This window comes from Rana temporaria, chromosome 2, assembly GCF_905171775.1.
Source record: "Rana temporaria chromosome 2, aRanTem1.1, whole genome shotgun sequence".
NCBI lineage: Eukaryota > Metazoa > Chordata > Amphibia > Anura > Ranidae > Rana > Rana temporaria.
Window position 1 is genome coordinate 315,549,265 of NC_053490.1, and position 12,946 is coordinate 315,562,210.

General features: G+C 37.9%; 1 protein-coding gene across 2 annotated transcripts in view; it reads left to right on the forward strand.

Annotated features, from left to right (window-relative positions):
• Positions 1-12,490, forward strand: part of DENND2C (DENN domain containing 2C) — a 51,469-nt gene extending 38,979 nt beyond the window's left edge. The window contains exons 12-19 of one of the 2 annotated variants that reach the window (XM_040337439.1): positions 484-624; positions 2,627-2,775; positions 2,990-3,167; positions 4,700-4,741; positions 7,077-7,182; positions 8,422-8,658; positions 10,036-10,122; positions 11,772-12,490. In XM_040337439.1, the coding sequence (XP_040193373.1) occupies positions 484-624; positions 2,627-2,775; positions 2,990-3,167; positions 4,700-4,741; positions 7,077-7,182; positions 8,422-8,658; positions 10,036-10,122; positions 11,772-11,803 (972 nt within the window). In that variant the 3' untranslated portion in view covers positions 11,804-12,490. Of the gene's footprint in view, positions 1-483; positions 625-2,626; positions 2,776-2,989; positions 3,168-4,699; positions 4,742-7,076; positions 7,183-8,418; positions 8,659-10,035; positions 10,123-11,771 lie in introns of both variants that reach the window. The other variant, XM_040337438.1, reaches the window with a different exon arrangement.
• The last annotated feature ends 456 nt before the right edge of the window (positions 12,491-12,946 follow it).

Below are 12,946 nucleotides of genomic sequence, written 5' to 3' on the forward strand. Positions count from 1 at the left end.
GACCAAGTTGAGAGTTCAACTTCTGTACAACCAGCCTGCCCATAAATGGATCTAATTTTGATCCATTTATGGCCTGCGTTAAGGATACATTTGCAGTAAAACATTCATGTGCTATACTTGCATCAGTATAAAACTAAAAGCCCAGTTACAACCAAAAGCTTATTAAAAAATATTTTAAGTGTCTTCCTGTACTTATTTGTTAATTATGCTGGACTCCTTAAATGCGTTTTTTCTTTTTCCTAGAAGACCCCCTTTTTTTTTCTTGTCAAAATCACTGTGTGTACTTTAATTTATTAATAGCAAGTTGGCTGTCTAGAGATAGGCAGGAGACATAATGAACTAGCTGCCCAAAAAATGCAAAATTCCATAACTTATTAAATTACGTGTTATAAAGTCATAATTCACAATATTTAGTCCTGTTGTCAATGTTCTAATTTTTCCTATAAGCTTATAAAAATGTCTTTCTCCTTCAACTTCAATTAGATCTTAGATGAAGTAGAGAAGAGGAGAGAAATGTCTCCAGCTCTGGTGTCTCCATTTATGCGAAGCGTCATGGAAGCTCCATTCCCTGCACCTGGACGAACCATAACAGTAAAGAGCTTTCTACCAGGATCAGGAAATGAGGTATTATTACCTTTATAACTGTTTACGCTAAGGTTAGCTATAGACAAGCAGATATCTCTCACACAGGAAGATGGGTAGTAACACAGCTGCATCCCTGCTCTGCTGATACCAATGCAATGTTTTCTCCTACTCTGCTGATTGACTAATGTGGTACACAGCTGTTTTCCCTTTCTTCTTCATAGAAGGGATGTGATCAATGCATGCATTTACAGCAATTTTTTATCAAGTTGGGAAGTCTCTGTGTGTGTCAAAAAGCACCTCCAACAGTAATGGTTAAGTTGGCCTCACGCACTAGCTGCTGGCTATAGTCGGCGGTTTTGATCAGTGTCAGAATACAATAGTGCAGCAGGAGGGATTCCTCATCAAATTTGTAGATGGGGAAATCAAGTAATTTTCTTTTGTTCAACATGCTGGTTGAATAAAAACAAAAAATATGACGGTGGAAATCTGTAAGGTGAACTGACGTGGGAACCACTCCCCATCTCACCCGGTCCCGCTGACCTGAAGTCCCGAGATCACCCATTCTGACACATCGGGTTGCCGCTTTACCGGTCTGGGGATTTGAAATCCCTGCGGCTTTCCCTCCTCTTCTCCAGCGCTGACAGGAGAGGCTACGCGGGTTCTGATTGGTCAGCGCCGACCAATTAAAATGCCTCCTATACGTACTTTTACAAGGTACATTTAGAAGGTTGAGCTGAAGGGATTTCTAATCTCCGGTAAAGGGGTGACCCGATGTGTCAGAGTGGGTGATCGTCAGACTTCAGGTCGGCGGGACCGGGTGCGATGGGGAGGGGGATCCAGTGTAAATTCACCTTACAGATTTTTCTGTAAAGGTGAACTTGCCTTTTAAGCACCCTGTTGGAAACATATTCATACTGGTATATGATAGAACCTGAGAAAGAAAAAAATGTTCAAAGTGCTCTTTATGAACATTTGGAATAAACTCTCAGCAACCATTCATAGGGCTCCATGCACACTGAAGCTGATAAACTGTAGTTTATTGTCGTGTTTGGCTTTTTTTTTTTAAAGCCCATAAACTGCACTCTATGTTAGCCTATGTGTCATGGATGCATATGGAAGTTTTTTAGTGTTAATGAGCAGTGGAGTTTATTGGCTTTCTTCTAAACGCCAGAAATTTGCTTTCAAAGTGCAATTTTTCAGCGCGAAAAAAAGCTAATATTTTTTTATCCATTGAAAAAAAAAAGAAAGCAACGCTAATAAACGATTTTGCAAAAACTCTAAAAAACGTTGAAAGGCTCCCTGCAAAGCTACTGCTGTTTTTTATAGTTTTTTTTTTTTAGCTTCCAGTGTGCATGGAGCCTAATTCTATACATAAAACAGAGCACTGTTCTACGGCACAGAAAGTTGGCCAACTTGGAGAAATAGTGGTGATGTGTGTAGGCAGATCCCTTATTATCTGGGAGATGTCTGTGTATGGCCAACCTTAACATGAATCAGTCTTTTAAAGTCCTTAATATATACCATGAGCTTATATGTCAAATATAAAGTAAATTGTAGCATTGTGTAATTACTGACACAGATATTCAAGTTTTTACCATATATCATTAGTATTACATCGAGGACAGTGTAAAATAACCAAATATGTTCATATTAAATTACCGTACTTCCTGTTGCAATTACAACCTTGCTACTATATAAAAAAAAATACAAATTATCAATAATATGGTACTAAATAAAGAACAGAAAATAAATAGCAGTGTAATGAAACCTTGTGTCTCAATGCAATATCCATTTCATGCATAGTAGGTATGTTACATTACAAACTTCAACTCCTTTTATACAGAGTAGATGGGAAAAAACAATGAACATTGAGATTGTAACACAGCAATATTAACTAAAGTAAAAGTGGCCGGTTTTCTTTAAATATACCATTAAACATTCTATGAAAATAACTTTTAAACTCCATGAAATAAACATTTTAAATACATTATTTATATATCTGCTCATAATGTGTCTGTATGCCTCTCCTCCTCTTCTGCAGGTCATTGATCTGTGTCGGCCAATGGACTCCCGTCTGGAACATGTAGACTTTGACTGCTTGTTCAAGTGTCTCAGTGTTTGCCATCTTATTAAAGTCTTTGCTTCACTTTTGCTTGAGAGACGGGTTATCTTTGTAGCTGACAATCTTAGGTGAGAGAGCAATTGAATGTAATGCTTTCTATTTTTTAGTGCATTTTGTTTTTAAACCTTTACTTTTTTGTAACATTATATTCGTTGTTATAACCTTCCCTATTGCCATTCTACCTGTTTCCTTGAGACTATCGTTATCTTTTATATCGGTAAAAAAATATGCAGTTCTTTGTGAGACAATTTTAATGATATTACTTTTTTTTTCTCTCTCCAGCACACTATCCAAATGTGCTCATGCAGTGGTTGCAATGCTTTATCCATTCACCTGGCAGCACACCTACATCCCTGTCCTTCCAGCTTCCATGATTGACATTGTGTGTTCTCCCACTCCATTCCTTATTGGTATTCTGTCGTGCTCATTGCCTCTGCTAAATGACCTCCCTATTGAAGAGGTGGGTAAACTAGTGTTTTTTTTTTTCCTTCAATTAGTAAAATTAATATTAAAGTTGCTCACATCTCAAATCTTGTAATAGAAAATAAGAGACCGTTAGAATAAATATCAGATGGTGTAAATCAGAACTATTTCTGGTGCATCTGAGAATGTCAGATTGTTGCATCTCACCATATTGCTGTCTTCTAAATGTATATATATCATTATATAATAGAACAATACTTCAGGTACCTTGTATAATGACTAAAGCCCCGTACACACGATCGGAATTTCCGATGGAAAAAGTCCGACTGACTTTTTCCATCGGAAATTCCAACCGTGTATATGCCCCATCTGACTTTTTTCCGAGGAATTCCATCGGAGTTTAGATAGAGAACATGTTCTCTTTTACTCTGTTGGAATTCCGATGTTAGTTTGGCCGGGCAAAAGCCTGATTGTGTGTACGGGGCATTAGTCAATTCATATTAAATCACAACCACTCTACTATGTATTAAACACAAATGTATTATTATGTATTACTCTTAGCTTAGAACATCAGTCAACCCAAATCCCATATTGTTAATCAATTACTCACTGGCTTTTTTTATTTTTTTAGTGCTGCCCCCTTTTTTAATTCTCTCACCATCTGGTGCATACTCCATAATATTAATGTAAACTTGTGTTCATTATGCAGGCAGACATGTATAGCAGGCCCTTGCCTGCACTTTAGAATCACATTCCATATAACACGCCACAAGTACTCCTGCATCCCTGTCTGGCTCTCCCATTCATCCTTGTGATGGACATCTTCACTGACCACTGGTGTAGACACCAGGTGGTGGGAGGGGTAGGGTGAAGCAAAACTTTAGGAACGGAAGTCACTATTTGCATATTAGAGCCCTCCGGGTGTCAGAACTCTAAGGCCTCATACACACGATAGGTTAACCAGAGGACAACGGTCTGAAGGACCGTTGTCTTAGGTTAACCAATGAAGCTGACTGATGGTCCGTCACGCCTACACATCATAGGTTAAATAACCAATCGTGTCAGAACGCGGTGACGTAAAACACAACGTTGTGCTGAAAAAAACGAAGTTCAATGCTTCCAAGCATACGTCGACTTGATTCTGAGCATGCGTGGATTTTTAACCGATGCTTTTGCATAGTAACGATCGGTTTTGACCTATCGGTTAGGCTTCCATAAATTTTAAAGCAAGTTCCTATTTTTTTAACCGAAGGTTAAATAACCTATGGGGCCCACACACGATCGGTTTTGACTGATGAAAACAGTCCTTCAGACCATTGTCCTCTTGCTATCCTATCGTGTGTACGAGGCCTAAGGGAGCTCTACTAGGTTTCCATGTTTGCAGTTTAGGGTGGTCAAACACCGGTTTCATTTAATACTACATAGTAGGTTTTGTTTCAGCTCACAGTCCTACAAAATAAACTGTACATTTTACAAATTATCATATCCAGTCCCATGTATAAGCTTTTTCAATACCTCCTATCCTCCGTTTGAAATGTATCTATAAAAGTTTTTTTCTTTTCTTTTTAGGTTTTAATTGTTGATCTATGTGGCAACAAGTTCATTCAACAGGTGAGAATTTTCCTGATCTTTATGTAGACTCGCCACATTATCAATAACTTACTTATTATGTTATTCATATGATGTGTGAGAATGAGCTAGCTGTATTAATTGAGAGTTTCTAAATAGATCATAAGTCTGTTACTTATAGGCGGTGATACTCACTCTAGGTGTATGCTGTATGCTTTTGTGAACTAGACAATTGTATTCATTTAGGTCATCTTTATTCACCTGAGTTCCGGTGAATTTTAGTCCCTGCCCTGTGATTACATGCTCAATCTTTTGTAAATTGATTTCCAAACTGACAACTCAGTTTGATGCGTGGGACATTCTGCCACAATGTGGGCGTTTTAGAGATATACCATCTGGCTTCCCTCCAAACCTCTCCACCTTTCTGTACAGCACCGAGTGCACAACGCACGTTTTTCCTTTGTCCTTGAATTTGACATGCCCATATAAAGATTATCATTTGGACATTTGCTTATAGGTTGCCACCTAAATGACACATTAACAGGTTTAACGTGTTCAACAGGGAATAAATTGTAATAAAAAAAAAGAGATAAGAGTAGCAGCTAAAAATAAGCTTTATGTATATACATTAATTTTATATTGATGAAATATTAATTAAGGTCTACTGTATGTATAGCCATTTTTTTTTAGTTTGGATTGAGAAGTTATAGCTTAATTTTATTTTTGTGCTGGCTGTGTCCTATTGGGGGAGATTTCACTGTACTTCCTGCCTGGAGATACAAGTTTGAGGAAATGCTCCTCTACAAAGGAGGAGAATTCTCCTCTTAAACAGTTGTCACCAGAACAAGTGTTCTTATTGGAAGATTTTCCCTTTTTACCTTTATGTTCTAATGACAACTCAAAAATGTTGTATTACCTATCCTTTTCTTTTCTGGCAACAATGGTCACGAGAACAAAAGAGGGTGACTCTACCTAGTGGCGACACAGACAACAATAAAAACACGATGGGGGTTCTTATCCTTCCCTGGTCTATGCAAATAAATATATTTTTGGTATCCGTATGCCTGTACTTTAAAGGGGTTTGTAAAGGTTCACTTTTTATTTTCTAAATAGGTTCCTTTAAGCTAGTGCATTGTTGGTTCACTTACCTTTTCCTTCGATTTCCCTTCTAAATAGTTTTTTTTTCTTTGTCTGAATTTTTCACTTCCTGTTCCTCCTCAGTAAGCTGTTCAGTAAGCTGTTCTGGCTGACTATCCACCTCTCGGATGATGGTGGAAAGCTTACTGAGGAGAAACAGGAAGTGAGAAATTCAGACAAAGAAAAAAAACATTTAGAAGGGAAATCTAAGGAAAAAGTAAGTGAACCAACAATGCACTAGCTTAACCACTTGCTTACTGGGCACATATACCCCCTTCCTGCTAAGGCGAAATTTCAGCTTCCGGCACTGCATTGCTTTAACTGACAATTGTGCAATCGTGTGACTTGGCTCCCAAACAAAATTGACGTCCTTTTTTCCCACAAATATAGCTTTCTTTTGGTGGTATTTGATCACCTCTGCGGTTTTTAAAAACACAATATTTTTTACTTTTTGCTATAATAAATACCCCAATTTTTTTTTAAAAAAAATGTTTTCTCAGTTTAGGCCAATACGTATTCTTCTACATTTTTTTGGTAAAAAAAAAAATGCAATAAGCGTATAGTGACTGGTATAGCGCCTCCAAAATAGGGGACATAATTATGTTTTTTTTTTTATGATTTTTTTTTTTACTAGTAATGTTGGCGATGTGCGACTTTTTTTTTCTTGACTGCGACATTATGGTGGACACATCGGACACCTTTGACACATTTTTGGGACCATTCACATTTATACAGCGAACAGTGCTATAAATATGCACTGGTTACTGTATAAATGTGACTGGCAGGGAAGGGGTTGAACACTAGGGGGCGAGGAAGGGGTTTAAATGTGTACCCTGCAAGGTGATTCTTACTGTGGGGGGAGGGGACTGACTGGGGGAGGTGACCGATCTGTGTCCCTATGTACAAGGGACACAGCATCGGTCTCCTCTCCCTGACAGGACGTGGATCTCTGTGTTTACACACAGAGATCCACGGTCCTGCTCAGTTACTGGACAATCACGGGTGCCAGGCGGACATCGCGGCCCCCTAGTGGCTCTAAAAGACGAGGACGTCATATTGCGTCCTGTCAGAATAATAGAGCTATCGTGTCGCCATCAATTGACGGCGCCCGGTAGTGTAGTGGTTAAAGGAACCTATTTAGAAAAGAAAAAATTAACCTTTACAACCCCTTTAAATTCTACTTTTAAGTATGCATATTTTAAATATCTTTATCTTTTTTTCATTTTTTTTTAAATCACAGTTGTCAGATGAAGATGACATTTTACCTCGCAAGCTCCAAGCTGCACTGGTCCAGATCCTAGAGCAGAGAAATGATATCCTGGATCATGATCACACTTTCACTGAAGGTGAGAAGTAATGCCTACTCTGATCTTTCTAACATAAAACAATCTGAAAGTCTACAAATAAAAGCTGTATATAATGTAAATAAATAGAACAAAATGGCTACATATTTCACCTAATGATGTCTTGGCCAAATTGACATAAAGCTGCTCTACATGCTGGAGCTTATGTTAAATACAGCTGAAAAGCATCTGAACAGATACTTATATACAGTACCTTGAGCAATTGCATTAATAAATGTTCCCCATTGTACACCTATAAATATTAATTAGATGGCATTCCCAATTTATACAAATATAATGATCACCATTAACTCTCGACCACTGTGTGTAGTATGGAAAGGAGTTCCAACCTCCTCCATCTCTCATAGATTACCTAATTTTAATAGGTTTCTTTTGTATGTTAAGCAATATTTATAGGTATACTGTATATTATTATCAATTCATATAACTGAAAATATATACAATTCTAACTGAAATCTTTAATATACACATACTTTAAAATATTTTAAACGTGTTAACATTTTAGATAAGTTTGAAATATGTAAATATTAATGATTTTGGCAACTTCCTAATTATAATAGTGATACTTCTTATTCCATTTAGTAGTTGCAAAACCAATACACAATGTTTTTAAATACATATTTAAGTTTTAGCCTTTTTATACATATACTATATTACCAAAAGTATTGGGACACCTACCTTTACACCCACATGAACTTTAATGGCATCCCAGTCTTAGTCCGTAGGGTTCAATATTGAGTTGGCCCACCCATTGCGGCTATAACACCTTCAACTCTTCTGGGAAGGCTGTCCACAAGGTTTAGGAGTGTCTATGGGAATGTTTGACCATTCTTCCAGAAGTGCATTTGTGAGGTCAGGCACTGATGTGAACAAGAAGGCCTGGTCCCCAGTCTTCGCTCTAATTCATTCCAAAGGTGTTGTATAGAGTTGAGGTCAGGACTCTGTGCAGGCCAAATTCCTGACAAATTAAAATTTTGAAACAGGATAAATGGATGGAAAGTTAATTTGAATGTTTTCTAGGATATCTCATTAAATGTAATTATTATGCTGCTGCTGTTTTATGCTTATTAGACTTGACACTCATTAATTTTATCATCACCAAATTATATTCTAATAAATTGTCATATAACTGAAATCAATTTTATAGTGATATGACGATTACACTCAATTTATCCAAAAAAAGAGTCACATGTACTTACTATGTTTTGTTCCCCCCAGAAGAAGTCTCTCTGAACACCCTGGTATCAGAGGCCTTTGTGTGGTTCTTTGTGGAGATTGTTGGACATTACTCTCTGCACATGTATGTGAATGAGAAGGGAGAGCGTATTTTCCAAAGAGAGCCTTTTCGCAAGTCGCACACTTCCAGAAGCGTACGGCAATTCCTTGATCTCTTTATGGAGACCCAGATGTTTGCTGGATTCACACAGGATCGGGAGTTACGAAAAAGTGTCGTTAAAGGTAAAGGAGAACACCAGTGATGTCTTGTAGCTTTAGTTCAGTTGGCTATGCACCTAAAAGCATTACAAACATATAAAAAAAATAGTATAACCAAAGATTGTTTCACAGAAATTTAAAGGGGTAATTATTTTTCACTTGCCGTTCATTTTCATAGTAAAATAGGTATCTTGCACAAAGGGACCTGACTTGCCAATTACAGTATTTGGTTCAATAAAAGAATATTAGCTCAGGTAACATCCAAAGCCAGAATTAGAATACTAATCACTATTTTCCACAATAGGTGTTGATGCATTCAGATACTGCCATACGATTGCTGCTTTGTAAAACAGCTTTCATATGACAAAAGGGCATATTTTACTAAACAAAATTGCTCTTGTTGGTGAATGGTGATATATAGTCAAGAAACAATCTGTCAAAATGTCAGCAAAAGGCCTCCTAATGCCTTGTACACACGATCGGAATTTCCAATGAAAGTCAGACGGAATTTTTTCATCGGATATTCCCCCTGTGTGGGCCCCATCTGACTTTTTTCCGTCGGAGTTTAGAAATAGAACATGTTTTATTTTTTCCGATGGGAAATTCCGAATGTCTGTGTGGAACTCCGACGGAGCAAAAACCATGCATGCTCAGAATCAAGTCGACGCATGCTCCGAAACATTGAACTTAATTGTTCTCGGCTCATCGTAGTTTTTTTACTTTACCGCGTATGCAAGACATCTTGAACGGAATTCCGATGGAAAATTCCATTGGATTTTATCCCATTGAAAATTCCGATCGTGTGTACAGGGCATAAGAGCTTCCTACAAAGGTCGGAAGGCAAAGAAGTGATCTCATTACTGGACCAAGTTATTTATTTTGACAGTTCAACTAATCAAGTGAATCGAGCATTTTTTTTTATAAAGTGTAATGTAAGCGAGAAGGTGAGAGCTACTATGGCCTTTTGCTATTAAAAATAGAATATTAAAAACTACTGTGTAAGCATGTGCTAACAGGGTTCACTTTATAATCACCATATGTTCCTCACTTACCTGTGAATTAATTTCTACATCCTAACTCTTGCAATTTTATGCAAATCCTGTCTTTTTTATTTGAGTGGTATGAGTAATACTGGGCAGATGAAGATTATTTTCCTGTTTTTTACCATTACAAAAAAATGTAACCTGTAATCTTGGCTAGGTCCAAAACATGAACAGGTTTATTCCTTTGAACACCCCAGCTTTTGGCAAAGGAATGGATTTAGGGGCATAGGTTCTTTCAGGAGGTTACTCAATAGAGTTCTCTGCATATTTGTAAAAGTTTTAAGATTTGGTAACTTTCTATATAATAATGTAAAAATATATGAATTTATGTTTGTTGTTTTATGTGCTTCCAATTCAGGACTTTTTGAGGTACGAGCTCGCGAATACCTAAAGACGCTACCTGAGGCAGAGCCCAGTGGAGTCAACAAATTCCTGAAAGGCTTAAGTAAGTTTGATTTGAAGGAAAATGTTATTTGCTCAATTAGTTTTATTTTACTTATTGTTACAATATACATTTAAAACAGGGTGCTCCCTTGATTTTGGGTGTGAAGAGCATGATGGGATTTCTAATAACAGAGCACAGCAGTAGGTCCGCACATGTTGTAGACAGGAGAGGTGTGTCCTTCCTATGAGTCATTTAGATGAGTCATTCAGCATGTGTGTGTGCAACCTAAGATCCTGATATTCTGGTCTGCATTCTCAGTGGAGCAGTATACCACCAATATACAACCCTGGAATATCTAACTCGCACGCACCACCTACTGACTGAATTTATAATATTTACCCGACTAAACAAAATAAAAAATAATGGCCCGGATTCAGAAAGAGTTTACGTTGGCGTATCTATTGATACACCGCGTAAATTCTAGGATGCGCCGGCGTATCTTCTTTCTGTATTCAGAAAGTAAGATACGTCGAAATTTAGCTAAGATACGACTGGCGTAAGAGACGTCGTATCTTAGTTGCATATTTACGCTGGCCGCTAGGTGGCGCTTCCATAGATTTACGCGTAGAATATGTAAATTGGGTAGATACGCCAATTCAGAAACGTACGTCCGCCCGGCGCATTTTTTTACGTCGTTTACGTAAGGCTTTTTCAGGCGTAAAGTTACCCCTGCTATATGAAGCGTAGCCAATGTTAAGTATGGACATCGGGCCAGCGTCGAATTTTGCGTCGTTTGCGTAAGTCGTTCGCAAATAGGGCTTTGCGTAAGTTACGTTCACGTCGAAAGCATTGACTATTTGCGGCGTAATTAGGAGCATGCGCACTGGGATACGTTTACGGACAGCACGTGCGCTGTTCGTTAGAAACGTCATTTACGTGGGGTCACACTTAATTTACATAAAACAAGCCTACATCTTCCATATTTAAATTAGGCGGGCTTACGCCGGCCCTTATACGCTACGCTGCCGTAACTTCGGGCGCATAATCTTTCTGAATACCATACTCGCCTCTCAAAGTTACGGCGGCGTAGCATATAGGAGATACGCTATGCCCGCCTAAAGATACACAATTGTATCTGAATCTGGCCCATTGATTTTGAATCCTGAATATAATACATAAAACTTATGCATCTCTGTTCTCTCCCCTAAAGGCGTTATAAAGGCAGAAGTTTTTTTTATCCTAATGCATTGTGTTGCAGCCACCCCAGCACCACCTAATTATTTACCTGAGACACATCTCTCTCCAGCCATTTCCACAAATGTCTAAGCCGTCCAGGACACTCCTCCTGATCGGCTAAAACACAGCAGTGGCTCCTGCGGCTGCCAATCAAAGTCAGTCAGCCAATCAGGGGAGGGAGGGGACGGAACCGGGTCGGGCCTCTGTGTCTAAATACACACACGGAGCTGTGACTTGGCCCCAGTGCCCCCATAGGAAGCTTCTGGCTATTGTGGCACTCAATAGGAGGGAGGGGCCAAGAGCAGCATAGAGGGAGCTGAGAAGAGGAGAATCCAGGCTTCTCTGTGCTAAACACACTGCACAGAGAAGGAAAGTATAAAATTATTATTATTATTATTTTTTAATCGAGCCTTTACAATCATTTTAAGCAGTTTGACAGGCAAAGACAATAACTTTTGTGCTTTTACTTGCAGGTAATAAAATTAAGTTTCTTCAAAAGAAATAAAAAAATGGAAAAATCAAATATAAACATGATCTGCGGATGGACCACAGCGTTGTGATTGCTGAATCACTTCACCCAGGTTTAAGCTTCATACCTATATGGAAAATGAGGATACAGATTTTTCTTTGCTACGTTGTCGTAACCAAAGTCCTAGAGGAGAAATGTGGACAATGTGTTCAGTACTGCAGCCAGACCTTGTTCAATGGAGTATTAAAGAAAACAGATGAACGCCAGTAAAATATTCCATATGCCAAAACTGAAAATAGATTTATTGAAACGTTTTAGCTATTTCAAACAGGGCAGTTATGGCGTGATTGTCAAAACTTCTTCAAATGGAATGACTTTTTCAGATAATGAAGACTTTGGCGTTTTCCTCTTCCACAATAAACATTGGCGGTGGTGTGTAGAGTTATTGGCTTTGCGGTTATGGATGGGTTCTGTATTTGTCCATAAATACAAACATATGACAAATATGTTTATGGCATTAAAGGATTCTGGGTTTGCCGCAAACATTGAACATTTAGTGAACATTTACAGAGGTATAAACAATTATCTACCAATGTGTCACCATTACTGTTGACTGGACAATTTTAATAAGTCTACAGATGTTAATAATGAAAAGGATCCACTGAAGGTATCAAAGCTCTCCTTCACTAATGTACGTGTAAATACAGGATGTGACTGACTTTGATGGGAAGAAAAAAAAAACGAATGTTTGTATACTGTAAATTATAATGTTATCTGATCCCATGGAAGATATACACATCATCTATTTTGCACTGGGAATTCAAGATGTCAAACAGGTGTGTTGCACACCTTTACATTTATATCTTCCCATTTGCACATTATTTACTGTGAATTGTACTATAATCTACACTACTCTGTAAAAAGGTAATGATATGATTTTGTGGGGCGGTGCTCTTTAGACTCATTATATGTATTTACAAAGCATAGGTATCATGAGCCTTCAAAGGTTACTGTAAAAGATAGCTCTTTTAGAAATGCACTTTATTTAGTCCTTTTAAAAATTAGAAATGGATGTGCCTTTCCTGAATGCCAATTTTGTTTGTGAACTCACTTATTAGAGCACAAAAAATTTTTTTTTGGTAGAGCGGAGTTGAATTTTTTTGCCAGATCTTTAACCCC